Below are 27,982 nucleotides of genomic sequence, written 5' to 3'. Positions count from 1 at the left end.
GCACCGGACTGTGAAAGCAGACGGACTTACACGGGAAAGTGGATTGCCCGGTGGGGAAAAGCTGCGGACTCGGAGGAAGCCGTTCTTCAGCGCCGGTGGGACAGGCAGGTGGGCTTTTGCCCGCGGTTCGTGCTTCCCGGACGAGCGAGGGCTGCGCGAGGCGAGCAGGTGAGGAGTGAGGGGACCCCTGCACTGCAGTAGGCCCCGAGCGCTCCCGACTCGGACCGAGAGCCTGACGCCGGGGCTCAAGAGAGTTTTGCCGCTTACCAGCTGTATGACCTCGGGCAATTTTACTTTGGAACCTTCGTTTTCTCCCTTTGTAATTGGAATAACAGTCGTATCTCTCAGGCTTGTTGTGAGGAGTCAGTGAAAATACTTAGAACAGTTTCTGGCACGTGGTGTAAGCCCTGGATATACAGTCTTTAAAAAGACTGCCCCATTTTTCTGCATGGGTTCTGTTGCCGTCAAAAGTCACCCACTTCGGGAGAATCATCCGTTAACGGGATTGACTTTATTGGTAAAAAAAAATAAAAGAAACAAAACCTTCATTTATTAAAGTTGTATTAGGGACGTAATACTACTGAGGGCTTGGAAAAATAGAGTGAATGTTACTCCTAATCCCATCATCCTACATGAGACTTTAAGACTTTTATCTCCCAACTCGGCCCAAATATTTCTTCTGTACATTTTTATACTTGTTAGGTATGCAATTTTGATTCCTTCCTGTTTGCCACTTAGTGAAGGCTATGCATGGGGTTCAGGAGAATCATTTTTATGATTGTACAAATTCCATTTTATGAGCATATCATTTGTCTCCCAAATTCCTGTATATGTAGAGTTAAAATCATTCATGTATTATCAGTGTGGGAAATTTAAATATTACCTATGATTCCTGAACATTAGATCAACTTTTTACTTTTCCTGGTTTTCTTCTATTTGTAATTCATGTGAAAACATATTGTTTGCATGGTTTTCATTTATACAGCAGACATCATTGAGCATCAGTTATGTTCAAGCCATAGTCCTTAAGATTAAGGAGGTCAGGCTAGTTGGGTAGATAGATAAAATCAGGAGTCTAATACTATGTAAGGATTGTGAGGTAGGCACAGGTTCTTAGGAGACTATAGAGGAGGAGCAATGTCAATGCCGTCCACAGCCAGAGGCCACCAGAAACATGCCTATTGTCCAGCAAGTTGGGTTTATTACTCCTTGTAGTGAGGGACAACACACACCAGGGGAAACCACGGGGGATCTCAGTTAAGAGGGTGTTAGAGGAATTTGTTACATACACGTGTAACTTAACAACAGGAATACGTTCTGAGAAATGTATCGATAGGTGATCTTGTCTTTGAATGTTACACAGTACACTTACACAAACCTAGATGGTCTGGTCTGCTACACGCCTAGGCTATATGGTACAGCCTATCGCTCCTACCCTACAAGCCTGTACAGTAGACACTGTACAAAACAACACAAGATTAAGTCAAGTACAAGAAAAAATGATGCAGTCAAGAGTATGGTAAACCCAAGATGTAAGAGGCTGCTGATGGCGTAGCACAGCATAGCGTTTTATGGCAAACTTTCTTTTTTGTTTTTACAAGTAGAAAGAGTACACTCTATCAACAAAAAAGTATAGTAAATAAAGAAACCAGTAACAGTCATTTATTATCCTTGTCAAGTGTTTGGAACTGTAGGTAATTGTGCTGAACTTTTATATGACTGGAAGCACAGTAGGTTTTTTTATACCAGCATCACCACAAACGTGAGCGATGCGCTGCACTACGTCACCGACATTAGGACGCCTATGATGTCTCCAGTGGACAGGAATTTTTCAGCTCCATTATAGTCTTACTTATGGGACCACCTTTGTATACTTGGTTTGTGTTAGGTTGGCCAAAAAGTCTGTTTAGTTTTCTGTAGAATAAAAGACATTTTTCATTTTCACAACTAACTTTATTAATTTAGATATTTTGAGTGTGTCGGCTATCTCCTGCGTAGTATAACATTGATTGTTCCCATTAATGTCCCACTTTGATCGCTATCGATTTCAAGAGGTCTACCCATCCAGACCATGGAGCATCGTCCAGCAAGAAATCTCCAGCACAAAACTTTGCAAACCACTTTTGACACATTCAGTCAGTCACAGCACCCACTCCATACAGTGCAAAAATGCATTTCAGTTTTGTTTTTTCTTTTCTTGAAATAATAAAGCATAATATGCTGAAAATGTGTATTCTATCTTCAATATTAGAATGGCTACACAAAAATTCACCAATTTTGATAAGTTGTTTTAATGCACACTGATAAGACACTGGCACAATACAGTCTAACAAATTGTTTCAGATGAAGTTAAGGACAACTAAGCACTGCTAGAGTCATTGTATAGAAAAAAACAAACGAACTTTTTGGCCAACCGCGTAGTTGACTGAAATGTTATTTGTGCACAACTATATTGGATTTAGACTTGTGTTAAGTGATTTTGGGGAAAGTAGTCAGGAGGTGGAGTTAATTCTCTGATTGGGTATCTTAAATATTATCTAGGAGAGAATCTTACCTATCTGGAGTGAGGCTAATGCCCTGACTGGTCAAGATACAGCAGTCATTCATATTAGCCAGGGTAGTGGAATGTTTGTTGGCACTTTCGTGGTTTGAACAGTCTTCTTTTTTTTTTCTGTTTTCAGACATGATCACACTGGTCTTAATAGAGCTGAGGGTACTGCCCACGGATGTAAGGACAAGTTAGGCCAGGGAGTTGGGTGTATTTTGGAGGGCCTTGTGTACCATTTTAGGAGTTTGAATTTTGGGGGAAGTTGCTGCATTAGTATAAGGGGAGTGTCACCATATTTTTTAAAAAATCCCTTTTGTTGTCAGGCAAAGCGTGAACTGGAAGGAGATCTAAGCCAGGGGGATGTGTTAGGACTTTGCTATTTTAAGGGTATAATGGGCCAATAACAAGGGAGCTCGTTAGAAATGCAGAATCTCAGGTGCCATTCTATACCTAATAAATCAGAATCTGCATTTTAACAAAATTCCCAGATTATTCACAGGTACTTTAAAATTTGAGAAGTCCTTTGTTGGGGAATTACAGTAGTCCCAGTAAGAAGCAATACGGCATTGAACGATGACACTGGTGGTGGAGGTGGAGAAATGGGGAGATGTTATTTGTTCAACAAACAGTAGAAGCCTTCTGCATCCCTGCCACCATCCCGAGAGCTGGAAGTAGCATAATGAAGATAATTTCTTCCCTGAAGACACTTCCAGCCTGGTGGAGAAGAGTGACAAGTGAACTTGTCAGTAACTGTAGCAGGGAAAGCGTAAGCCCAGAATCGGTGGGAACACATCAGAGGGATGTGGGTCTTGGTGGAGTTGAGTAGTCAAGGAAGGATTTTTGGAGGATATCTAAGCTGAGTCCAAAGGATAAGTTAGCCAGGCCAAATCGGTGGAAGGCATTCGTGGCCCAGGAGCAGCAATGGGCCAAGGCCTGAAGTTCAGAGAGGTAGTAGGAGTGGTGCTTGTTGAACCACAAGTGTCCTCTGTGATTGAGCACAGAGTGGGGTGTGACTACAGGTGAGGCTGGAGAGATGAGCAGAGACTGGATCTGGAGGACTCTTGTGGACCCTGAGGAAAAAATTGGGCTTTATTCTTAAGACCATGAGGGAGCCTCTAAAGGGTTTTCATCAGAGAATATGAATGATTGGTTTGTGTTTTAGGCTCTTCTAGATGCTGAGTGGTGGGATGTGACGGGGGCTGCATGCCTGGAGGCAGGGAGCAGAGTTCAGTGAGTGATCTAGGACAGAGGCAGTGCTGGTTCACCTGATGTGGGGAATGAGGGAGGAGGGGCATTCTAGGAAGTACCACTAGTACTGTGCTATAATTAGAGCAGTCTGGGTCTTATTTTGATGGAGACTCTTAGGCAACTGAGGCAGGTGAACTGGGTTTTGGCATTGTAGAGACTTTTTTTTTTTACGTTTTCAATGTTCCACCTAGTTTCTCATTTAGTACTGAGTTCTGACTAGTGGGTAAGTTTCCATTTTTATTTTTTCTCTCTCCTGGTCTTTAGGGCCAAGACAGGACAAAGACAAAGAAATAGGCATTACATATTTTATTTCCTTTTAGAGGTAGTTGAACAAGTAGGAGAGGGGACTATTTAGTCTTCCTGGTTCTGGCAGCACTTCCTGCCAGCACTTATTACATGTTGCTGCTAAGGCAGTTATTTTGCTAGAGCTATAGAAGTTGTATTGCTAATCCTTTACATAGAGAGAGGCAGTAGCATCAAGTGGAAGGACTTCAGGCCAGTGGTCCAGTTCTCACTTCTTTACTGTTAGCATTGTGAGCTTAAGCAAGTCACTTAACCTGTTCGTGTCTGTTTGCTGGAGAAGGGAAATATCTGCCTGCCTTGTCTTACAGGAGTCATATGTGCATTAATGAGGTAATATATATCGAGGTGATGTGAAAATATTAAGAATGGTGTTTAAATGTAATGGTATTGTGCTACTGTTGTTTAGTTTCTATCTTTGAGGAGCTCAAATAGTGACTGATAGTCAAAGCCTTGTTTCTCAAAGTGTGAGCCTTGGACTAGGAGTTTGTTAGACATGAAGAATCTCGGGGATCTTGTTAGACTTACTGTATCAGAGACCCCTCTTATAGACACCATTCCATCTGATCTCCAGAAGACTCCCTAAAGGTAGGTAGGGGACGTGTTAACACAGCTTTTCCCCCAAGGAATGGTGACCTCAAAGCATCAACTGCTTTACCTGAGAGTAAACAGCTTTATTAGGTTTAGTCATACGACACTGTCAATAGTCACAAATACAACCCAGTAGGAGGGCAGAGGCAGGTATAGAGCAGAGCCTGGTGTCACACGCAAGTCTCTAGCTCCATGTACAGTGTGCACTTTAAGTCCCCCTTTTTCTAAAATGAAGTGCTAATGTGTCAGTTAGCCTAGGCCCTGGAATGAATTAGATGAATACTTTATTTTAGAAACCAATTATTTCTTTAAAAATCCTATTGTGGTGGAGTCACCAAAAAAAGAAACAAAAAATAAAAACAAAAAAACCCTCAAAATAAACAAGTAAACAAAATGGAGCACAAAAACTTGTTTTAAAGTTGACACAATCGCACCCTGACTGGTGTGGCCCAGTGGGTTGGGCGTCATCCCACAAGCCGAAAGGTTGCCAGATCAGTTCCTGGTCAGGGCTGTACCTGGGCTGCAGGTTAGGTCTCCAGTTGAGGGTGTGTGAGAGGCAACTAATCAATGTTTCTCTCTCACATCCATGTTTCTCTCCCTCTCTCCCTTTCCCTCTCTCTAAAAATAAAATCTTTTTAAAAACTGATACAGCCTTATGAAACACATACTTGAATTATTTTGGGTTGGTTATAAGCTCCATGAAGGGACCTGTGTTTATATTCGCTTTGGTATTTTTTACGAGGCAGCGGGATGTGTGCGTGAGTGCAGCCAGTGTCCTCCTAGTAAGCCCTGGGGAAATGTTCATGAATTCGAAAGTAAGTTTGTGAATTTCACCATACATGATCCATGTTGAATTTGAAATTGTGATGTATTTTTGCTATAGTGGTAACTTCAGTGTCTCTTCTATTACAGGTTGGATTGGGCAATTGGCTGAAGCTTCTTTCCCTGGTAGCTTAGGGAGAAATTCATGTTTTGACTTTCTCTTACCATGGCTTTGGTTCACAAATGGATGAATGGCACTTACAGTCTTAGAAAATGCCTGAAGCTTAGTGATGCCTCACGTCCATTTTTGAGTACTCGCTTTGCAGACTATTGTTCCAGTAGTCTTCGGAAACCAGTGGCTACGCCTGGCAAAGCTTCGGCTCAGACGAACACTGAAGGGGGTTTACAAGGAGATCACCAGAGAGAAGTTGCTTTGGATATAACTTCTCCTGAGGAGAAGCCTGAAGTTAGTTTTGATAAAGCAATTAAAGATGAAATAAAGGACCATTTTAGGCGTTTGAAGGATGATATTGTGAATCATTGGATAGGGCCTGAAGGCCGCCCTCTGTATGAGGTCTTGATGGAACAAGCCAAAGTTGTCTGGCAGTTCCGTGGAAAAGAAGATTTGGATAAGTGGACAGTGACTTCGGATAAGACAATCGGAGGCAGAAGTGAAGTGTTCCTGAAAATGGGCAAGAATAACCAAAGTGCACTGCTCTATGGCACCCTGAGCTCTGCGGTGCCTCAGGACGGCGAGAGTGGCCGCAGCGGGTACTGTGCGATGATATCCAGGGTTCCACGGGTAGGTTAGGCCCAGGAACCTAAGTTTTCTAGTGAACTGGGGTGAACTTCATTATGGTGTGAACTGTAGCCAAGAGCTGTTGTTTCTGTGAATGAAAACACCTAGCACCTCGTCTGGTAGGGGGCTAAATAACCACCGGGCACAAGTGTAAAGTGAAACACCGGGGAGGCGGTTCCTGAGGAGGGGCCGCTTGTTTCCGGGCATCACCGTGGGCCAGAATGTGGCCTTCGCATGTTCCCCTGAGGTTAGACAACGGAACCACGGTCTGGGGAGCTCTGCACGTCCTCTGACGTAGACTACAGACCCTGTAATGGCCAGGGGTTCCTTAGAGTGGCTCTAGGGTCAGCCTGTGGCTTTTTTTTTTTTTAATTAAAGTAAGCAATTTTGTAGTTTGACAGAAAAATTGCAAGGCAGTGCAGAGTTCCTGTATGGCTCTTACCCAGTGCCTCCAGCTGTTCCCATCTCACGTTGCTGTAGTACATTTGTCACAGCGAAGAGACCAACGTCGGTGCAGTACTGTTAACTCACTCCAGACTCTCTTTGGATCTCACTGGTGTTCCCACTAATACTTTTTTTCTGATCCAGGAACCCTCCTTACATCTAGCTGCCGTGTCTCCTTAGTCCTCTGGTCTGTGACAGTTTCTTAGTCTTTTCTTATTTGTCTTTATTCATTTTTCTTGGTCTTCTTGATGATTTGACAAATCCTGGTCAGGCATTTCGTAAAATGACCCTCAGTTTGGGGTTTTCTGATGTTGTTTCCTCCTGGTTAGACTGGGGTTTTCAGGAAGAACGACACGGAGTGTAAGTGTCCTTCTCATCACGTCATAGGAAAGGTACACACTAGCAACGTGACTTACCACTGACATGTTAGCCTTGGTCACCTGGTCAGGGTGGTATTTGCCAGGTTACTCCATCGTTCAGTTACCTTTTTCTTCTTTCTGTGCCATGTCCTTTGGGAGCAAGTCACTACGTGCACCCTACCTTCAAGTCCGGAAGGGTGTGGGATTAGTTGTATCTCCTGGAAGGTGCGGTATATGCATAAATTATTGGGATTCTTCAGAAAGGAAGATTTGTTTCTTCTCTCACTTTTATTATTCACTTAGTATGAACTCATACTTTGGGTTATAATCCAACACGATGTTATTTATTTTGTTGCTCAAATTGTTCCAGCTTCGGCTGTTGGGAGCTCTTTTAGGTTGGCTCTTCTCCCTCTGATCTGCAGCCATCCTGTTGTTTTATGAGCACTTTTTGGCTCTTCAAGATGTTCTGGCTCACCTTGTATTTTCCCTGGCCCAGCGCTATAATAAGCCATTTCTTGAAGGAGCCCTGGTTCCTTTTTTATGGAAAATGGCATTAGGAACCAAGATATGGGCATTGAGGATGCTTGTTGCTACTGGGTTGACGTTAAGTCCAGGACGTCTCAGTAGACATCCCTAGGAAGTGTATGTATGCATACCAACCACAGGAACACACGTCTGTAATTTTTTCTGTGTCCATAGTAAGCGAAATAGGAGCTCATACTACTGCTCTGACTCAAAGTCACTACCATGTGGTTCATTGTAGTCTTCCCCCTCTTGCTTATCTGTAACAGTGAGAAACATCTCCCAACATTTACCATCCATTCACTTACCAGTTTAACCCCAATACATGTAAAGCAGTTTCAGAATTTTTAACCCATAACTCTGTGAGACAACTTTACCAACTAGAATACAGTTTATTTAGCCATACAGTTTCCAGTCAGAACACTATTTTTTAAAAAAGATTTTATTTATTTATTTTTAGAGGGAGAGGAAGGAAAGAAGAAAGAGGAGGAGGGAAAAAGGGAGAGAAATGTCAGTGTGTGGTTGCCTCTTGTACGCCTCCTACTGGGGACCTGGCCTGCAGCACAGGCATGTGCCCTGACTGGGAATTGAACTGGCGACGCTTTGGTTCACAGGACCATGCTCAATCCACTGAACTACAGCAGCCAGGGCAAGAAGAGCATTTTGAAAATTACTAGGTTAGTTCATTTATCTCTCAACTGGCCTATGGCTTTTTGCAGATCTGTTGACAAGGTATTGTTTCAGGGCTACCCTGGACAGGTTCCCATGCCTGGCCTTGGCCACAGCCCCTTGGATATTGTGCTTTAAAGAGAAAGACAAATGTTATGAGTAGTATTAGGCTCCCTCTCTCCAGAGGATGAAAAAGAAAGGTAGCTATTCTTTCAGAAGCAACAAACTATGCATACAGGATTTTTTTTCCGGCCCTGAAAATCTACAAAATGGATTTAATCAGTCCACAGTAGAAAATGGCTAGATATGGACTGTGGAATAGTGGAAAATATTGATAACACTTATTAAGTATACCCTGCCAGCCCTTGTTCTGATTAGTTTATATGTATTATCCCTTTTATTCCTCACAACAATAAGGTATGATCATCCCCATTTTACAGATGAGGAGACTGAGCCTTGGGGAGATTTAGTAACTTGTCCAAAATTATACAGCTAGTAAATAATAGTTCATATCTGCACACTGGTTTTCTTGAAATCAGATTACCTCTGAGATTGCTATAAACAAACATCTTTGGAAATTAACACTGAATTCCACTTTGAAAGACAGTATAGATAGTTGTTAAGAACATAACAACTATCTATACTGGAGTTAAAGAGTGTTGGATTTATCAGTATTAATTGAGTGTTCAGTTTTTTCATCTATAAAATGGAGTACAATGATAGTACCTGTCTCCTAGGGTTGTTGTGAGGATTAAATTTTGTGTGCCAAGTTAATATAAGTTTTCAATGAATGGTAGCACTTGTTATAAAAATATCAATTTTAAAACTTGAGCTCTTTCATAGTTTTCGAATTTATGTGAAGGCAGTTGTCATTAAATGGCCTGCTCAGAAGCCATTGCTCCGCTGGACCAGGGAAAGAAGGTACATAACAGTAACTCTTTTCCATGCAGTGACACAAGGGGGTGCCTATGCCGTGTACACACTGTCCTGGGCCAGTCTGGTCTTGAACATTACCTTAGAAACATATAACTATGTCAGTGTTTGGTACTAAAATAAGAATCACCAAATTTATCTGCCCTCTTATGGTAACAGCTGAAAAAGAAAAACTGGCTAGTAGATCCTTTCGTTGCTATAAAAGGTGATGTGATGACTCACATTTTGCTAACAGTGGGAAACGAAGTGAAATTAACTTTCATTTCTGCACCTTAGGGCCCTTTTGACATAAAGAGATCTTACGATTGGTCCCAGTTCAACACTCTGTATCTCCGTGTCCGTGGAGATGGTCGGTCTTGGATGGTGAATATCAAGGATGACACAGATATAATCCAGAGGAAGAATCAGATGTACAGTTACTTCATGTTCACCCGTGGGGGGCCCTATTGGCAGGAGGTCAAGGTAACAGCACAAGCCTTTACTATATATGAAATTAGGACTTTTGAGATCATGGTTACATTGTATTTTATTTTTTCTTTCTTATTAGTTTGCATTGGAAGGTGTGGGAAGGAAATGAAGAAGACCTGGGGCAAGATTTATATAATTGACTTTTTCTTTGACTTATATAAATATTAGCCTACTAACCAAAAAATACTTTTGATAAGAATATGGCCAGGTGCATGCTAAGTAGGTATATCTCTGCTTTGAGCCTAAGTAGATGTTTCTTTTTTAAGTTTCTGCTGTATCATCTCTTCAAGGCAACTCTACTAAGCTGATGTCCCTAACTTAGTAGAAAGGCTGCCTTAAGAGGAATAAATACTTTATAATTTACAGTCATCAAAATTTTTCTTTCCCTGCCTGGTGTGGCTCAGTGGATTGAGCACTGGCCTGTGAACTGAAAGCTCACCAGTTCAGTTCCTAGTCAGGGCACATGCCTGGGTTGCAGGCCAGGTCCCCAGTTGGGGGTATGCAAGAGGCAACCAGTTGATGTATCTCTCACTCAGCGATGGTTCTCTCCCTCTCTTTCTCTCTCCCTTCCCCTTTGTCATATCTACTTCCAAAATACACCCAGAAGCTGACCTTTCTAGCCGTCTCTTCCACTCTCACCCTAGTCCAGGCTTTTGGATTACTGCAGCAGCTGCTTTTTTTTTTTGAAGACTTTTATTTTTAGAGAGAGGGGCAGGGAGAGATAAAGAGAGGGAGAGAAACAATGATTGGCTGCCTCTAGCATGTCCCCAACCTGGGGTCTGGCCTGCAGCAACCCAGGCATGTGCCCTGAACAGGAATTGAACTGGTGATCTTTAGTTTCGAAGGGCAGTGCTTGGCCTACCGAGCTACACCAGCCAGGGTTGCAGCAGCAGCTTTATTGATTTGCCTTTGTCCTCTTGCCCCCTTAAATTCCACTCTGCACACAGCAACCAGAGTGAGCTTTCTAAACCACAGCTCAGTTTACATCCCTCATATGCTTAAAACTCTCCAGGTGGTTTCCCCTTACAATTAACAATGAGGTCCAAACTCCTTAACATGGCTTACTGGATGTCCAATATCAGACCCCTGCCTTCATCTTCAGTCTCCCCTCCTACCTCCCTCCTCCACACTGGCTCCTTTTCCGTGTGTCAAACTCAGCAAGCTCATTTCCATCTCAGACCCTTTGTACTTCATGTTGTATCTCCTGGTATGCTCTTCCCCTCATGGCTTCACTGGCTTCCTCTTTCCTATTATTCTCCTCTCAGCTCCAAAGCTCCCTCCCAGAGGCCTTTCCTGGTCCCTCTAGCTAGAGTTGCACCCTCTAACCCAGTCACTTTCAATAACAACAGTAGTAAGTTCATACATAGAACTTAGTGTGACGTAAAATAATTTTGTCCATTCACTTGTCTCTGTTTATTGTCACTCTCCCCGCTGCTCCCTTGGAACATAAATTCTGAGAGAAGGGACCTTGTCTGTATGGTTCATAGCTGTTTTCTCTGCACCTAAAACGTGCTTGGCATATAATAGGCACCTAATATGTACATGTTTGTGTACTAATATAGATACCTAACCAAAAAATTATATGTAACATCTGTATACAAGTAATATATAATGAATTATTAAACAAAACAAGTATTTCATTTAAGAAAATTTGGAACCTCATAAAGGAAAAAAAATCTTTATTACTACCCAGAGATAAAAAACTATTTATACTTTTTTTTTACAAAAATGGTATTCTGCTAATGCTATTTTATAACATATATTGTTCCCTGAACTGAGTTTTATATACGACTTTCTGTTAAAGCATATTTCTACATCATTTTAAATAAATTCATATTTTATTATATAATAGACCACAATTTACTTAATCTTCTATTGCAATTTAGATTGTTCGGAGAGTTTTTCATTGTTATATCAAACTCTGAGGTAAGCATCCTTAATTATTTTCTTAGGATATATTCGTGGAAATAAAATTCCTAAAAGAAATGACATGTACATTTTTAAGTTTTGGGGTTTTTTTTTTAAGATTTAAAAATTTATTTTTAGATGGGGAGGGAGGGGAAAAAGAGAGGGAGAGAAACATTGATGCGAGAGAGAAATGTATCGGTTGCCTCTTGAACACGCTGTGACTGGGTTGGAACTGGCAACCCAGACACGTGCCCTGCCCTGGAGTCCAATGGGTGACCTTTTGGTTTGCAGGAGGACGTTCAGCTAACTGGTCCACACCAGTCAGGGCCATTTTTAAGTTCTTTGATGTACATTGCCAAATTATTCTGTTATAACTACCATGTAATCATTAACGATACTTTCTTTCCCAAATGCTAGAAATAATAATTGTTTGCAACAGTTCTCTTTATTATTAGGGGAAGTCTTAGGGATTTTTAAAAATTAAATGTATTAATTGCTCTTCACTTCCTCATGAATAATTCTTTAGTAAATAAAAGTGAGCTATTCAAATATTTACTCTTGAGTATAGCAGAGAACACATAAAGGAAAATTATGTATATTAGTTTTCTGTCACTTGCTGAGAGAAAAAGCCCTTTTCTTTTTTATGTAAGCTGTATGGATTTAATATTCCTTCTTAGCTTCATTTTTTTCCTAGGTTAAAAAAATCTCGTTCCTGCCCTGTCCGGTGTGGGTCAGTTAGTTGGGCGTCTACCCTCAAAGTGAAAGGTTGCCAGTTCAATTCCCAGTTAGGCCGCATGCCTGGATTGTGGGTTCAGTCCCCGGTTCAGGTGCATGCAAGAGGCAACCTATTGATTCTCACATTGATGTTTCTCTCCCTCTCTTCCTCCCTCCCTTCCCCCCTCTCTAAAAAAAAAAATAATAATGAAAAAGAGAAACTCTAATTCCCTTGGTGTAGACAGAGATCTTAGAGAATTATGTGCCCAAAAGACATAAAAGATTAGTTTGCAGAGATAGGTGACACAGGCCTCTTGAATGGCAAGCAGGTTAACTGCATTTCTAAAATGTTTCGAACAGTGAGGTAGATGAGTGCCAAACTAGGATGCAGAATGAGAAGTTGGTGGGGTGAGGGTGGGCTTCCTGGTTTGGGGGACAGAAGTGAAGAGAGCAGGTGAGCGTGGATGTGGCTGCCTTTAGGGTTGCTGTGGGAGCGGTATGACCTTGTGCCGTGGTAGTTTATTATAAGAGCTTTGAATTGACTTTGTTTCTATGTCAGTAAGTGTTTTTAGCGATAAACAATCTGAACAGTACATTTTATTTTTTTACATTTTTCTGTACATTTTTCTTTCTTGGCTCAACAATCAAAATAAAATAGAAAGATATACATTGAAAAGTCTTGCTCCCACTCATATCCCTGTTTACCCTTTTCCTGTCCACCCTCCGTAAGTAATCATTCTTACTGGTTTCTTGGGTAGCTTTGCAGTTTCTTTATGCAAATATGGATACATATTATTTTCTCCCTTTACTCAAAATAAAAGTTGCACCCCGGCTGGTGTGGCTTAGTGGATTCAGTGCCGGCCTGTGAGCCAAAAGGCTGCCAATTCGATTCCCGGTCAGGGCACACGCCTGGGTTGCAGGCCAGGTCCCCAGTTGGGGGTGTGCAAGAGGCAGCTGATCAATGTATCTCTCACACATCGATGTTTCTCTCCCTCTCTTTTTCCTTCCCTTCCCCTATCTCTAAAAATAAGTAAAATCTTAAAAATAAATAAATAAAAATTGCATACTCTGTGCATCTTCTGTACCTGTTTATATTTTTAAAATGTAGATCTTGGAGAGCTTCCATATCATTACAGGGAGTTATTGTTCATCCTTCTTTTTTTTTTGTATTTTTTGTTATGTGGATAGCCCATTGTATTTTTTAATATTTTATTTATTTAAAAAATTAAACTTTTTTTCATTAGAGGTGCACAAGGGGAGAAGGAGGAGAGAAACATCATTTGGTTGCCTTCCATGTGCACCTTGACTGGGGACTGAACCTGCAGCCCAGGCATATGCCCTGACTGGGAATTGAACTAGTGACCTTTTGGTTTGCAGGACTATGCCCAACCAACTGAGCCACTTGGGCCAGGGCAGATATCCCATTGTTGATTGAATGAATCCTGTATTGATAGTCACTTGAGCTGTTAACAATTGCTATAGTAAATACATTATTATAGTTTTTGAGATCTTTAAAAAAAAATTTTTAAGAAAAAAACTAATTTTGTCTATATCTTACTTTTTCATGAATCAGTAAAACATACATGCCTCTAAGTTAGTTTCATGCACATGCTCTGGCTGGTGCTTATCACTCCTTTCCTTCCTGTTACTTCTTATATCTTTCTTACTAACTAATATATTGTGGAGGTCTTTTTGTGTGTGTGCTATTAGAAAAAGCTATACCTTGATGTATTTGTCGGAGTTTATCTGAAATACAAATTTGTGAATGTGAATTTGTAAATGTGAAAATGGTAGGTCAAAGTTATAGCATTTCAGATTTTGTTAGATAGTGTTTTCTATTGCTACATAAAAAACTTGCCATAAACTTAGCAGCTTCAAAAACATATTTGTTAGTTCATGGTTCTGTAGGTTTTAAGTTGGGACCCAGTAGATCTGGGTTCAACACTCAGAGCCCTATGAGGTTGTAATCGAGGTGTTAGCTGGGCTATAATCCTTTCCGGAGGCTCTGGGGAAGAATCTTCCAAGGTCATTCCTGCTTATTAGCTAAATTCAGTTCCTGTGACTTGAAGGGCTGTTACCCCGTTTCTTTACTGGCTGTCAGTTGGGGAGCCACTCTCAGCTCCTAGAAGCGGCCTGCATTCCTGGCCATTTAGCTCCATCTATCTTCAAAGTCATCAGTTGAGAATCCGTCTCCCCGATCCCTTTCCTGCTTCTAATCTCTTTCATCAGTCAAGTCCCCTTTATGGGTTCAAGTGATTAAGTCAGGCCTATAGAAAATAATCTTCCTTATATAAAAGTCAACCGATTAAGGACCTCCTGCACAGTTCTTCATTGCAACAGTGAGATTAGTGTTTGAATAACTTGAAGAAGGTGTGTGCACACTAGAATTAGGAAATCTTGGGGGCCAGCTCAGAATCCTGCCTACCACAATTGCCGGCCGCCCTCTGAAAGAGTTGCAATAATCTGCACTCCTACTAACATTTTACAAGTATGTCTGTTTCTCTCCATCCCCATTTTTCTATTGGGTTGTTTAATCTTTTTCTTAGTTCTGTTATTTGTGATCCAAATGGCTAGCCACTTGTCATAATTGCATATATTAAATAATTTGATAATTAAACTATTATTCTTTTATTACAATTACATACAAAGGTCTCAGTTACTTACATTTTGGCTCTGAAGTACATAGTTTCTTCTTTTTTCAGATTCCATTCTCCAAATTTTTCTTCTCCAATCAAGGGAGAATCCGGGATGCTCAGCACCAACTTCTGCTTGACAAGGTAACGTCCTCTACTTTGACTCAGAACTGTATTACCTGTAGTGAAACAGAACTCCTGTGAGGAGTTCAGTCCATTTTTGAAGGCTGGCAAAGGAAGGTGGAAATTGCTACTCAAGGCCAGCCCTCATATCTGTACAGATGTTGACACGGACCTGTCCTTTGTGCCAAACCCCTGTCCTGGAGAATTTCATCATGGTCTTCTTTTCACATGCCTACCTTTTATTTTAGCTTTAAAATAAGAGAACGATACTAAGCGTTCATGAGAGCTTCAAGAACCTCCGTTAGACATCCATGCTGCCCTTACCAGTCTTTAGTGACACTACATTAAAGAGGAGAGGAAGTTGAATGTGGAAAGTAGCCCTGTACTTCCTCTTATAATTCGCTACAGCTTATGAGAACTATGCTCTACTTGCTCAGGGCTGATAGAATAAAGACCCAGCCATAGCAATCACCTCATGGAATGGGAAACTCCAGGAACAAACATCACTACCTTTAGTGCATGTGATTTTAATCGATTTCTCTGTTTCAAATTTAGATCTCTTATATCGGATTCACCCTGGCTGATAAAGTGGATGGCCCATTCTTCCTGGAAATAGATTTTATTGGAGTGTTTAATGATCCAGCCCACACAGAAGAATTTGCCTATGAAAATTCTCCAGTGCTTAACCCAAGACTTTTTAAATAGTGATCATGTGGTAGTTTTGTATGATGATAGAGACAAAATAAAGTATTTCTTTAATGGCATCCAATCAGTGGCTGGTATATAGTCCCTAAGACAAAGCTAAATGCTGCTCCTAAGAGGGACCATCCATATAGAGCGAACACAGCATGAGACCAGGTTCTAAGCTGTACCTTAACTTAGGGAATGCAAGTACTGTACCGATGCAGAGATACTATGTAAATAACCGTTTTTGGTTAGTTAGAATGATTCCTATTGGAAACAATTCCTGCGTGGTTTCCAAAGCAAGGAGTCTGAGATGGCTGTTGATGGCCTTCTACCACTCTGTTCCTTAAAGGTTTCTTCTGTTTTCTAACCCATCTTTGAGGGCGACTGCTGAAGAATATTAAGACAAACAAGTCACTGTAAAAAGACACACCTACTGTCTTAGTCTGCTTGGGCTGCTGTAACAAATCACCGTAGACCAGGTAGCTTAAATACATTTACTCCTCACAGTTCCGGGTGCCGAGAAGTCTAAGATCAGGGTACCTGTGTACCTGGTGTCCGGTGAGTGTCTGCTTCTTTGGTTATAGACAGCTGCCTTCTTGCTGTATTCTTACAGGGGTCTCCTTAAAAGACACGAATTTCATCACAAGTACTCCACCCTCATGACCTAGTTGCCTTCCAAAGGCCCTCCTTCTTCCAAGTACCATCTATATTGGAAATTAGGGTTTTAATGTGCGAATTTTGGGGCAACACAGACATGTAGTCCATAATGTGTAGAGAACTAGTCTTCCAAAGACGCATGATCCTTACCAGTTCTTACTTTATAGTGACTTTGATGTAACCAACCACTAGAGAAACTAAATCAGGTACCAAACTAACGTCCCCTAAACTTCCCCAGTCATTTAAGTATTACAGCAATTGCATAGACCAAAAATGAGAATGATTAACAGGGTTTTAAATTGACCAGTTCTTGTCATTTTAGAGGAAGGAGATAGGAAACTATATTATAGTCAGGATAAAACTATACTATAGTTAAGAGTACCCTAAGAGAGCCAAGTTTAAACATCATTCAGGTGACTCAGCCCCTCTATAGCTCAGATTTGGTGCCCTGCGACTTTTGGCTTTTCCCGAAACTAAAATCACCTTTGAAAGGGAAGAGATTTCAGGCTGTCAGTGAGATTCAGGAAAATACAATGGGGGAGCTGATGGCGATTGGGAGAACTGTGTGAGGTCCCAAGGTGCCTACTTTGAAGGGGACTGAGGCATCATTGTCCTGTGTACAAGGTTTCTTGTATCTTCTTCAATAAATGTCTCTATTTTTCATATTGCATGGCAAGATACTTTATGGACAGACCTCATGTATACCTAGGTGTAGAATCGCTGGGTCACATGATACATGAACATTGAACTTTTTAAAGAAACTACTAAACTGTTTTTCAAGGTGGTTGTATAATTTTACCTTCTCAGCAGCAGTGTTTGACAGTTACCCCATGGTTTCTTGATTCATCTGATCTCTGCCTCTTGTTAGCACAATCTAAGTTGATTAAGCACCCAGGAGTGTGTCGTATTCTGTGGGTTCATAGATGTGAAAATACAAAAGAAGGACACTGTCACTCCTTCCTGGAGTGCATCAGGAAGGAGTGGGCGGGGTGATCAGGGAAGGGTGAAGAGCACCAACCGACCTTGTGCGTCTTAGCTGGCCAACCGAATCTAAGAAGCCAATTGTTTACAAGGAATGAATCTACCACTGTGAGAAAAAATTTTTATTTATGACAATCTGAGGCAGTACAAAACCCAGAAGAGCTCCACTTAGGTGCAACAAACATCGATATGATGCTAAGCAACTCTAGTCTCTCCATAAAGCGAATAAGATACAGTTTGACAGCACAGTAATCCTTAAAGCAGCAATCCTCCAATTTCAGTATGGCTCCGTATATTGTTAAATAAGCACAGTTAGAATGAGCTAGTTGTTGTTTTTAAGATACATTGAGTGAGATGGCAACTACGTGACGTGATCTAGACAAAGGTGCATAAGCTTGAAAACAACCACTGAGCACGGGTAAAACATTGATGCTGTAACCGACCCGTACGGCCCACAGTTTCATCGAGCGATTAGATTCTTTAGAGGATGAAGAGGTGCCTTTGCCCAGCTTATCCTATTCGTGTTCCTGCTCAGTTTCTACTAAAGCTTGCAGTGTCACTAGCTACTGTCAGGCAAATCCTCTTGCCTAGAAGAGGATTGCAGTTCTGTTAATATTAGAGACAGAAGAGGGAACTTGACATTAATGATGTAGGCCGAGAATCTATATGATGGAATAAAAAAAATCTATAGGATGGGTCTCTTTAGAAAACTGAGTTGTACTGGGACTTAGGTTAAAACCATTTGGAAGAATTTTTGAGTTTTAAGGTAATGAACACATGCTACTTTAGAATAGAGAGAAAGAAAAAGATCTTTTGACTAAAGTGGGGAAAACAGTACAAAAAAAGGTTCAGAATAAAGGAATATTTGCAGGATGTTAAACTATTAATCTGCAGCCATAATGAGACCCCTTCGAGTTCCCAAAACCTTTGCTTTCTTCTCCTTTCGTTCTTGCTCATGTTTCTTGCGTTGCTCCTCCCTAAAAGGCACAGGTGCGTGTTAATTAGGCTCAGGTGAAACTCCTCAGCAGACCACTCTAAAGCACTTGTTAGACTGCCGTCCAAACTTAAACACACTTACAGCGATACTGCTGTCTACCCTGGGGGTCTGTGATGAAGATCGCTGCTGTGTTAAAAAGGGCTATAAATTGGTATTTCCCATTATCTTAATGCGGCATTCTAAAGTCAAGCACAGAACTGAAACCGGAAAGCACCTTGGTGCTTGAATCCAACCCCTGTAGTTTCTGTTTTAATAGATAAATCTCTACCTCTGGAAGTCAAATGTCAAGCTTAAAATTACCTAGCTGGTGAAAATGCTGCAACTAGGAACCAGGATCTGACTTTAGCATTAGGAAAGGGATTAAGGGGGGAAAAAAAAAAGCCCAGAGATCAAGTTAATGATCTTAATAGCAAATATAATTAGTAAAGGTGTTGGTGGCAGGTGGATGTAGGCAAGTCACATGAAGGTAACTCTATCTCAGGAGGGTTTCATGCAGGGAAGCGCAGAAGAAAGCCTCCAAGGATCATCCTGGGGTTTACCCTGTGCAGGGCCTTGAAGCCTGGAAAGCCTGGTTCCCCTGAAGGGATGAATTTACATTTATCTGCACACCAAGGTGCCCTGGGTACTTGGACTGGTGTCTGGAGGGATATCCAGGTGTGTTATTTGGGCAGATAGGCTCTTCTTTCATATGCAGTCTTTCGAAATTAAAAGAATTACAGAAATGGATAATTATATACTCACCTAGTCTGGAGACGAGGTTGTTTGTAAGTTTTCTTGTGGAAGCTAACTCTGTTTACATGCTCATTCAGGGACTTATTTTCTTTAGACTGTCCCCATGGTTTAAGTTTTCCTAGTTTAGAACCAGAGACAAAGACAGATTAATGAAGGCTCTTGTATTTATATTCCTAATTTTATTCATCTGTGGCTACTTGCTTGCTATCAACATGTACATTTTAATAGACATTTGCCAGTATGTCTTTTATTAAGTTCAATTTCATAGTCCACAGATATAATTGCATTTTTTATCTACATACTGTGCTCTGCTTTTAAAAAATATATATATATATTTATTTATTTTTAGGGGGAAGAGAGGGAGAAAGAGAAACATCAATCAGTTGCCTCTCACACACACCCCAGACAGGGACTGGGCCTGCAACCCAGACGAGTGCCCTGACCAGGAATCGAGCCAGCAACGTCTTGCCTTGTGGGATGATGTGCAACCAACTGAACCATGCCAGTCAGGGCTGAGTTCTGCTTTTTAGTCCCTGGAAAATCACAGAGTAAACCTTAATACTAAAACCAGACAAACAAAAAAACTCCTATTACATAGCATTTTAAAAGAAGCCATCACAACAAAGTAATTTATCCCAAGGTTGCATTGTATTATGTTTAATATTAAAGCAGTATTTTACCTGTGCAGTTTATTACTGTTATACATTAAGTCGTATTTAAAATGGAACAAGTGGGAATAATTTGTTGGCTTTAGAACCGGGACCAAGTTTCCAAGTGTTTATGTAGAGCTCCACTTGCACAGTGTATGACCCATGCCTGAGAACCAGTGATTACCATTTGCAGTTTCCCATTTTATAAAAATGACTGTTGCACCATCATTATTATTCAACCAGTAACTGCTGAAGTACTACTTACTTAGTGGTGGTCATAGTCATTCCCATAGCAAACACTTCCTGAGTCCCTGGCATATGCCAGGGACTGTCGTAGGTGCTGAGGACATAAGCCATGAACCAAGAAGTCAAAATCCTTGGTCTCTTGGGTTAGCGTGCCAGTGGTTGTAGTAGATGACAGTCAACTAAACATAACATCAGGTGGTGCCATGTGCTATGAAGAAATGGGGAACAGGCTAAGGAGTAAAGACTGGGAGCCGGGGCGTAAAGGCCTGAGCTGGTGGCAGCTAAGTGGACGTCCCATTAAAATGAGGGAGCAAGCTATGCAAAGGCCTGTGGATACAGTATTCCAGGTAGAGGAGAGGGATGACAAGTTCAATAACCTGGAGGTGGCAATGAGCTCGGTGTCTGAGGGGCTGAACCACCCATGTGATTGGCCCAAAGTTAGAGAAGGGAGAAGGCGATGACTGAGGTTGGGAGATGGGAACCCTCAGGAGGTTCTAAGCAAGGAAGTAAGATGCTGTTTGTTTCTAAGGTTGTAGTGCGGCAAAGAGGCTGTTCTAGAAGCCCAAGGAAGAGATGATTGGGACCAAAGGGAGTCACAGCGGAGGGGTGAAAAGCAGTCAGATTAAAGATCTTTTTTAAAGGTAGAGGTAAAAGGACTAGCCCAAAGGGGACTCCCAGGTGTCTGCCCAGACAACTCAGAAGACAACATATTGGTGAGAGGGGCCATTGCCACGGATGGCAAAACGTGAGGAGAAAAAGTGGGGTGTGTAGAGAAGGAGACTTGACCTCTTCCTTCCACCACAGATGACCTGACTCTTAACAGCTAAATAAGATGTTTTCAGCCCTGGCTGGTGTGGCTCAGTGGATTGAGCGCAGGCCTGCAAACCAAAGGGTCACCAGTTTGATTCCCAGTCAGGGCAATGCCTGGGGTGCAGGCCGGGTCCCCAGTGGGGGTGTGTGACAGGCAACTACACATTGATGTTTCTCTCCTCTTTATCCCTCCCTTCCCCTCTCCCTCTATAAATAAATAATTATTTTTAAAAGATTTATGTTTACATTATATTTGTTTCCTTGACATCAGTAATGTAAAGATAAATGTTACATAAGCACGATGACTGTAGGAAGTGTTTGTTTTGTTTCAGTGTAATTCCAAACGCAGCGAAAGGCAGGGCGCGGTGACCGTCGGTGTTCTGGACAGCTGTAAGAGCGCTCCATCTCACTATGCCCAAGAATGGCCCCCGGCCACTCAGTGCAGCTGAGGCACTCAGTTGGACTGGTAGTTTGCAGCCAGCCTGGGTCTTTTGAAAATGGTAAAGAAAACACTCATTTTCCCCTAGGCTCACTTCTAAGTTTCTTGATTTGGGCTGAAATTTTATTAATTCTTTGTAGTAACGCTGATTAGAAATGTCTTTGAATAACAAAAATGTTAACTGAATCAATTATTTAATACTTGCTTAGTGGACTTTTATTTAATCATGGGGGGCCGGGCAGGAACCCTAGGTGGTCAAGTAGTGTTCCATCTGAGTCTCATGCTCGGATGTGAAATTGGTTAATCCTAAGTCTTCGCATGTCTTGTGCCTCAAAACATCCCCACGTACCTTTGTGTGGCTCATAGGTGAGGGGACGAGACAAGCTTGCTTTCAGGTCAAACACTGGCTTCCTACTGGAAACTGGAGTCTGTGCTGCGCCAGCCGACAGCTTAAATGGGGTAAACACTGGAAAAAGCCAACACACAAAACCCAAGGGTGTAGTTAGAGATAAAAAGACCTGTTACGGTTTTTTAAATTAAGTATCACTTCTCAATCTTAAAAATATAATCTATACAAACAATTTGAAACAGATTTGTTTTCCCTGGTTGCTGCTCTCCAAACAGTCTGTAAACATGAAGACATTTCCTAGGACCAGCTGGGAGTTTAGAATCCTGTTAAAAGAATTAACTGGGCAGCACTGACTGGTGTGGCTCCATTGGCTGGGCATTGTCCTCCAAAGCGAAAGGTCGCTGGTTCGATTCCTGGTTAGGCACACGCCTGGGTTGTGGTTTCTGTCCCTGGTGGGGGTGTGTATGCAAGGCAACCGAATGATGTTTCTCTCTCTTTCTCCCTCCCTTCCCCTTCTCTAAAAACAAAACCTTTAAAAAACTAAAACAGAATTAATGGGTAATTTTTCAGGCTATTTACCTGATATTATTTACTCTTCTTAAAAATTATGTCATTAGTAGTAGCATTTTCAGTAATATAAAGCCTGCAAGCAACCTAATCATATATAGATGAAAAGATTCATGATTCTGTTTATTATTAATAAAAGCTATCATTTAAGAATGTGAATTTTTGCAGCATAAGAAAAGTATACCAGGATGGTATAATTTAGCAAGCCAAGTATTTCTACAGTTGGGCACATGTCTGGCACACATTTAATAACCCTCTCTGCTCACAGGCTGCGTGCAGGCTGTTGTCGAATGGTAGCACTTGCCTGTATATGTGATGAGAGTCTAGGACCTCCTAGTTAAAACAGAAAGGCACAACCCCCGTGCTTAAGCCACCCCATTTTGTCAGTAGTAAAGAGTGGAAAGGAGGGGATCAATGCAGCTGTCACAGACTGCTGCTGAGAGTGTAAATCGGTACAATTCAGTCAGTAAACTGCATATCCTTCTAACCAGCAGCCCCACTCCAAGGTCTAGAGAAATTCTTACACATGTACAGGAGACATATTCAAGAATGGTCACTATATATAGTAACAAAAGTTGGAAATAACCATGTCTACGAGCAGTAAAATAGATAAACTGAAATATGAGGTCTGTCTGGGAACAGTCCAGCCATTGTTAATATAACGAGAACGGTTTGCACAACAATGACGTAACCTGGCAGCCAAGGGGAGTGGACTGGAATGCACATGCGTGAACAGTGATGACTTCACTGTACTAGTCAATGGGGGGTGGTAGGTGCCATTGAGTGAGCACATGACTGAGTGGCCATCGCATTCAAAATGACTGAGTACAGAAACGAATCTGCATCAAATTTTGACTTAAGCTTGAACATTCCTCCATGGAAACTATTTGGATGATTCAGAAGTCCGCAGCTATGGGCAACTGGTGATTGGCAGCTTCATCACAACCATGCGCCTGCTGATGCATCACGTCCTGTGTATAGTTTTTTGATCACTCAGGTGACTAGCACCCCCTACAGCCCAGATTTGGTGCCCTGTGACTTTTGGCTTTTCCCAAACCTAAAATCACCTTTGAAAGGGAAGAGATTTCAGACTGTCGGTGAGATTCAGGAAAATACAATGGGGTAGCTGATGGCGACTGGGAGAACTGTGTGAGGTCCTAAGGTACCCACTTTGAAGGGGACTGAGGCGTCATTGTCCTGTGTACAAGGTTTCTTGTATCTTCTTCAATGAATGTCTCTATTTTTCATATTACATGGTAAGATACTTTCTGGATAGACCTCGTATAGCTGTACCATTGAAAAACAGTGAAAATGAATGAACTTGAGCTCATTTATCAATATGGATAATTCTTTTTTTTTATTTAATTTAATTTTTGATTTTAGAGGGGAAGAGAGGGAGAGAAACACTGATGCAGAGAGAAACATCAATTGCTGCCTTTTATATGTGCCCCGACCAGGGACTGAATCTGCAACCCAGGCTTGTACTCTGGCAGGAATTGAACCGATGACCTTTCACTTTGCAGGACGACACCCAAGTGAGCCACGCTGGCTGGGGAAATACGGATGATTCTTGAAACATTATGCTGAGTGAATGAAGCAAGTCACAGGAAAAAAACCAAAAAAACAAAAAACCCCAAAACAACGTACAGTTTGATTTCATATTTATAAAATTCATATTTGGGAGGAACCAAGATGGCGGCATAGGTAGACACACTGAGCCTCCTCACACAACCAGAACTGACAGAGAATCGAACAGCAAGGGGGACCGACACCAAGGAAATAGAAAATAAACATTCATCCAGACGGGTACGAGGGACTGAGACGGGCACCAGGGTGGAGAGGACTCGCGTGGCGGTGGCGGGACTGAGGCTGGCGGAGTGGGGGACAAATGGCGCAGGCAGTCCGAGCACTAGCAGACCCTGCGGCCCCTCATTTGCACAGATAAACCCAGAGGGCCGGACTCAGAGTGGCGGAGAACGGGGCAGGCAGAGCAGCGGGTAGCACCCTGCAGCCCCACATTCGCACACAGATAAACCGGACAACGGTGGGCAGCGAAGCAGACTGCGCAACCCAGGGCTCCAGCTCCGGGAAATAAAGCCTCAAACCTCTGATTGAAAGCGCCCCTGGGGTCTGGGGCGGCAGGAGGAGAGACTCCCAGCCTCACAGGAGAGGTTGTTGGAGAGACCCACAGGGGCCTAGAGTGTGCACAGGCCCACTTACTCGGAACCAGCACCAGAGTGGCCCAGTTTGATTGTGGGTAGCGGAGTGAAAGATTGAAATCCGGAGGAGAGTGAGGCGGGCGCCATTGCTCCCACTCGGCCCCTCCCCCACGTCCAGCGTCACAGCTCAGCGACCAGCGTTACCCCGCCCTGGTGAACACCTAAGGCTCCGCCCCTTAAAGTAACAGACGCGCCAAGACAAACAAACAACAACAAAAAATGGCCCAAATGACAGAACACTTCAAAGCTCCAGAAAAAATACAACTAAGCGACGAAGAGATAGCCAACCTATCGGATGCACAGTTCAAAGCACTGGTTATCAATATCTCACAGAATTGGTTGAGTTTGTTCGAAAAACAGATGAAAAAATGAAGCTAGAAACAAAGGAAAATGTACAGGGAACCAATAGTGATGCGAAGGAAACTGGGACTCAAATCAATGGTATGGACCAGAAGGAAGAAACAAACATCCAACCAGAAAAGAATGAAGAAACAAGAACTTGGAAAAATGAGGAGAGGCTTAGGAACCTCCAGGACATCTTGAAACATTCCAACATCCGAATTATAGGGGTGCCAGAAGGAGAAGAGGAAGAACAAAAAATTGAAAACTTATTTGAACAAATAATGGAGAACTTCCCCAATCTGGCAAAGGAAATAGACTTCCAGGAAGTCCAGGAAGCTCAGAGAGTCCCAAAGAAGCTGGACCCAAGGAGGAACACACCAAGGCACATCATCATTAAGTTACCCAAGATTAAACGCAAGGACCTACATCCAAGATTACTGTATCCAGCAAAGCTATCATTTAGAATGGAAGGGAAGATAAAGTGCTTCTCAGATAAGGTCAAGTTAAAGAAGCTCATCATCACCAAGCCCTTATTATATGAAATGTTAAAGGGAGTTACCTAAGAAAAAGAAGATCAAAAATAGGAACAGTAAAAATGACAGCAAACTCACAGTTATTAATGACCACACCTAAAACAAAAACAAGAGCAAACTAGGCAAACAACTAGAACATGAGGGTTGTCAATAAGGGAGTGGGAGGGGGAGAGGGGGGTAAAGGTACAGAGAATAAGTAGCATAAATGATAGGTGGAGAATAGACAGGGGGAGGGTAAGAATAGTGTAGGAAATGTAGAAGCCAAAGAACTTATAAGTATTACCCATGGACATGAACTATGGAGGGGGAATGTGGGAGGGAGGGGGGTGGGCAGGATGGAGTGGAATGGGGGGGAATGGGACAACTGTAATAGCATAATCAATAAATATATTTTAAAAAATAAAATTCATATTTGATATCTGGGGAATAAAATATCTAACCTCAACTGGTCACAGCCCTGAATTAATTAGAGGAGAAAGCTTGGAATACGGTCCACATTAATGCCTCATGCCCTTACCTGAGAGCGTTTGTGAGCCCCTTCTCATTACAAGGGGGGTGCTTAGTGAGCTCAGAGCGCATACTGCTCTCCGTAAAATGACAGTGTCATTTCTTAGGCAAGACCACCCTCCGTTTTTCAGCACTGCCCTCTGCCCAAGTCCCTTTCTTCCTGTACTACAGAATGATTTAGAATGTTCCATGGAACATTTGCTAGCTGGTATAGACATGAATAAGGATTAGGGTGGGAATGAGAGATCATTCAGAGGAAGAATCATATAAATGCACTCTGCCCACCTCTGGTCTTTCTCTTGAAATTCAGTTGTCTCACTATTCAATCCTTAATTTAGGTCTCAAAGGCATGAAGAATGCCTGTGAGTCTCCACACTAATTATTACTAACAATGACCCACTCTGGAGTCCCGCTCGATTCCTCTAGTCTCAGGGAATCTGGCAATCCCTTCTGCGTAATCAAGGCTCTTGACCGACACATTCAACAGGACTCTCAAGAGAACCTTGACTTGCTCACTTCTAACACAGGCCTCAACCTGTTGGTGATACTGTTTTAAATGTTCGCGTGGTTTTACAGTATTCTTTTGAAAACCACCTGGGCATTGTAGATGACAATGAAGTGGACAGTGTGGACAAGGGTACCTAGCTTACCCAGCCTCCTAGTCAACACCATGCCATTTATTCACATTAGGGTAGAGTCCTGCAGCCCCATTCAGAGGCTGTAACGAATACTGTGATCCTCCTTCTAATCCCTGGGTTTGAGTAGGGGCTGAAAGGTCTTCAGGGAGGGTTACCATTTTAGGAGTCCTCTTGGACGGAAGGACAGAGTCTCAGGGAGACACTAGTTTTTACTTTGTGTCTCTGGCATTTCCATCACTAGTATAAAATGAAGAATATGCTATAGTGAAATGTTTGCTTTAGATTTTACAGATATGGAGAGGCTTCAAGGAAACAGCTTTACTTAATTTCAGGAAGTTACATATCTTAAAGGTGAACCAACAGTTTGTTGTTACCTGCAGCAGAGTCCCTCCTTATGGTCTTTAACTTGTTTGTCCCAAGCACAGCCTGGCCTGTTGGGGTGTTCCCAGATACGGTCACATGTGGAGACTTTCTGGCTGGAGTCTTGGTCAGTGAACGCTTGTATTCATTATCTTTAGTAGCAGCTGAAAACCTAAATGGGACAGTGGAGTACAAGACATGAGTTGTGCCAAGAGAAGCTCATGTCAAGTGCATAAGATATGGCTTGTATTCTCTTCTTGCCATCTTGGCCAATGACAGTACAAGGCAGCGCCTGAAGGACATGCTGCAGACGGTGAGTTACACATTAGAAGGTACTGGAAGAAGCTCCCCTTATTTCTCTTCCTGGTGATGGCAAGTTAGAGGGAACTAGACATTACTATGTCAAATGAGTGATGGGAACAGATCTTACATATTCCTAGAAGAATGTTATTCATTTGCCATAAATGTATGTATTTCATGGATTCTCTGATACATAGTTTTCCTACATTTTAGTATCTCTGATATTGGGATGTATTTTAAAATGATAACATGTCATAGCTGGCAGTGACTTTTTTTACTGGTTCATAAAATAATGGTGAGTCCTCAGTTGACAGTTCTTACATTCAATGAATACTACTGAGCTATAAATACACATAGGGTTGGTGGTGGAGGGTTATAGGGGACCTCTGGACTTAAAACTGATAATCTGATGGTGATCCTGAGTCAACACCCTAAATTATTACCAAAGACTCTGCAACAGAGCTGGGAAGACTGGATGTGCTTGGACAGATGGTGAGAAGTCTAGGCTGTTTGTATACTGCAGAAAAACGGGCGGTAGACCCGGACCATGGCACTCTGGAACAGTACTAAATATAATCCGAACTGCCAAGTACAGGTAGCTCACATTCCCAGCTAAGTCAGTGAGTACAACGCCAAACTCAAGGGCATTTTTAAGTGTTAAAAACTACGCCAGATAATTGCACACATTGGGGAAGCGTTACCATGCACTGGCTCTATCAGATGCTACAAATGCTCTTTAAAAAGGAGAGAATAAAATTTTGGTATGAAAAGAGTGTACTCTGGCTGGTGGCTCAGTTGGTTGGAGCATCGTTCCATGCACCAGAAGGCTGCAGGTCGGACTCCCGGTCAGGGCACATACTTAGGTTGCAGGTTGGATTCCCGGTTGGGGTGCATACGAGAGGCAACCGATTGATGTTTCTCTCTCCCCACCCCCTTCCTCTCGCTCT

General features: G+C 42.1%; 2 protein-coding genes across 8 annotated transcripts in view; one reads left to right on the top strand and one right to left on the bottom strand.

Annotated features, from left to right (window-relative positions):
• The first annotated feature begins 13 nt into the window (after positions 1 to 13).
• Positions 14 to 24,855, top strand: NDUFAF1 (NADH:ubiquinone oxidoreductase complex assembly factor 1). Of its 5 annotated transcripts, none has more exons than XR_008427407.2 (6): positions 14 to 168; positions 5,600 to 6,251; positions 9,452 to 9,637; positions 14,968 to 15,042; positions 21,114 to 21,281; positions 23,520 to 24,855. XR_008427407.2 is itself a non-coding variant. In XM_053928992.2 (5 exons), exons 2-5 carry the CDS (start codon positions 5,676 to 5,678, stop codon positions 21,228 to 21,230), a joined length of 954 nt encoding a protein of 317 aa, XP_053784967.1. In that variant the 5' UTR covers positions 14 to 168; positions 5,600 to 5,675; the 3' UTR covers positions 21,231 to 21,470. The 5 variants fall into 5 exon arrangements, 3 of the variants coding, with proteins under 3 accessions (XP_053784967.1, XP_024424186.1, XP_053784968.1); XR_006656557.3 differs by having other exon boundaries at positions 23,660 to 24,853; XM_053928992.2 differs by lacking the exon at positions 23,520 to 24,855 and having other exon boundaries at positions 21,114 to 21,470.
• Positions 17,371 to 27,982, bottom strand: part of NUSAP1 (nucleolar and spindle associated protein 1) — a 31,725-nt gene continuing 21,113 nt past the window's right edge. For 2 of the 3 annotated variants that reach the window (XM_053928991.2, XM_045201863.3), the window contains exons 8-11: positions 26,750 to 26,907; positions 21,570 to 21,686; positions 19,085 to 19,193; positions 17,375 to 18,323 (exon numbers count right to left, since the gene is read on the bottom strand). In XM_053928991.2, the coding sequence (XP_053784966.1) occupies positions 18,230 to 18,323; positions 19,085 to 19,193; positions 21,570 to 21,686; positions 26,750 to 26,907 (478 nt within the window). In that variant the 3' untranslated portion in view covers positions 17,375 to 18,229. Of the gene's footprint in view, positions 18,324 to 19,084; positions 19,194 to 21,569; positions 21,687 to 26,749; positions 26,908 to 27,982 lie in introns of all 3 variants that reach the window. The other variant, XM_053928990.2, reaches the window with a different exon arrangement.

Source organism: Desmodus rotundus, chromosome 7 (assembly GCF_022682495.2).
Source record: "Desmodus rotundus isolate HL8 chromosome 7, HLdesRot8A.1, whole genome shotgun sequence".
NCBI classification, from domain to species: Eukaryota; Metazoa; Chordata; class Mammalia; order Chiroptera; family Phyllostomidae; genus Desmodus; species Desmodus rotundus.
The sequence above is the reverse complement of the archived record's forward strand: the minus strand, read 5'-3'. Positions and strand labels throughout refer to the sequence as shown.

Coding starts and splice junctions, on each gene's coding strand:
- NDUFAF1 (XM_024568418.4), top strand. CDS start 5,676: ATGGCTTTGGTTCACAAATGGATGAATGGCACTTACAGTCTTAGAAAA. Junction 6,252..9,451: donor TGATATCCAGGGTTCCACGG/GTAGGTTAGGCC, acceptor TCTGCACCTTAG/GGCCCTTTTGACATAAAGAG. Junction 9,638..14,967: donor CCTATTGGCAGGAGGTCAAG/GTAACAGCACAA, acceptor TTCTTTTTTCAG/ATTCCATTCTCCAAATTTTT.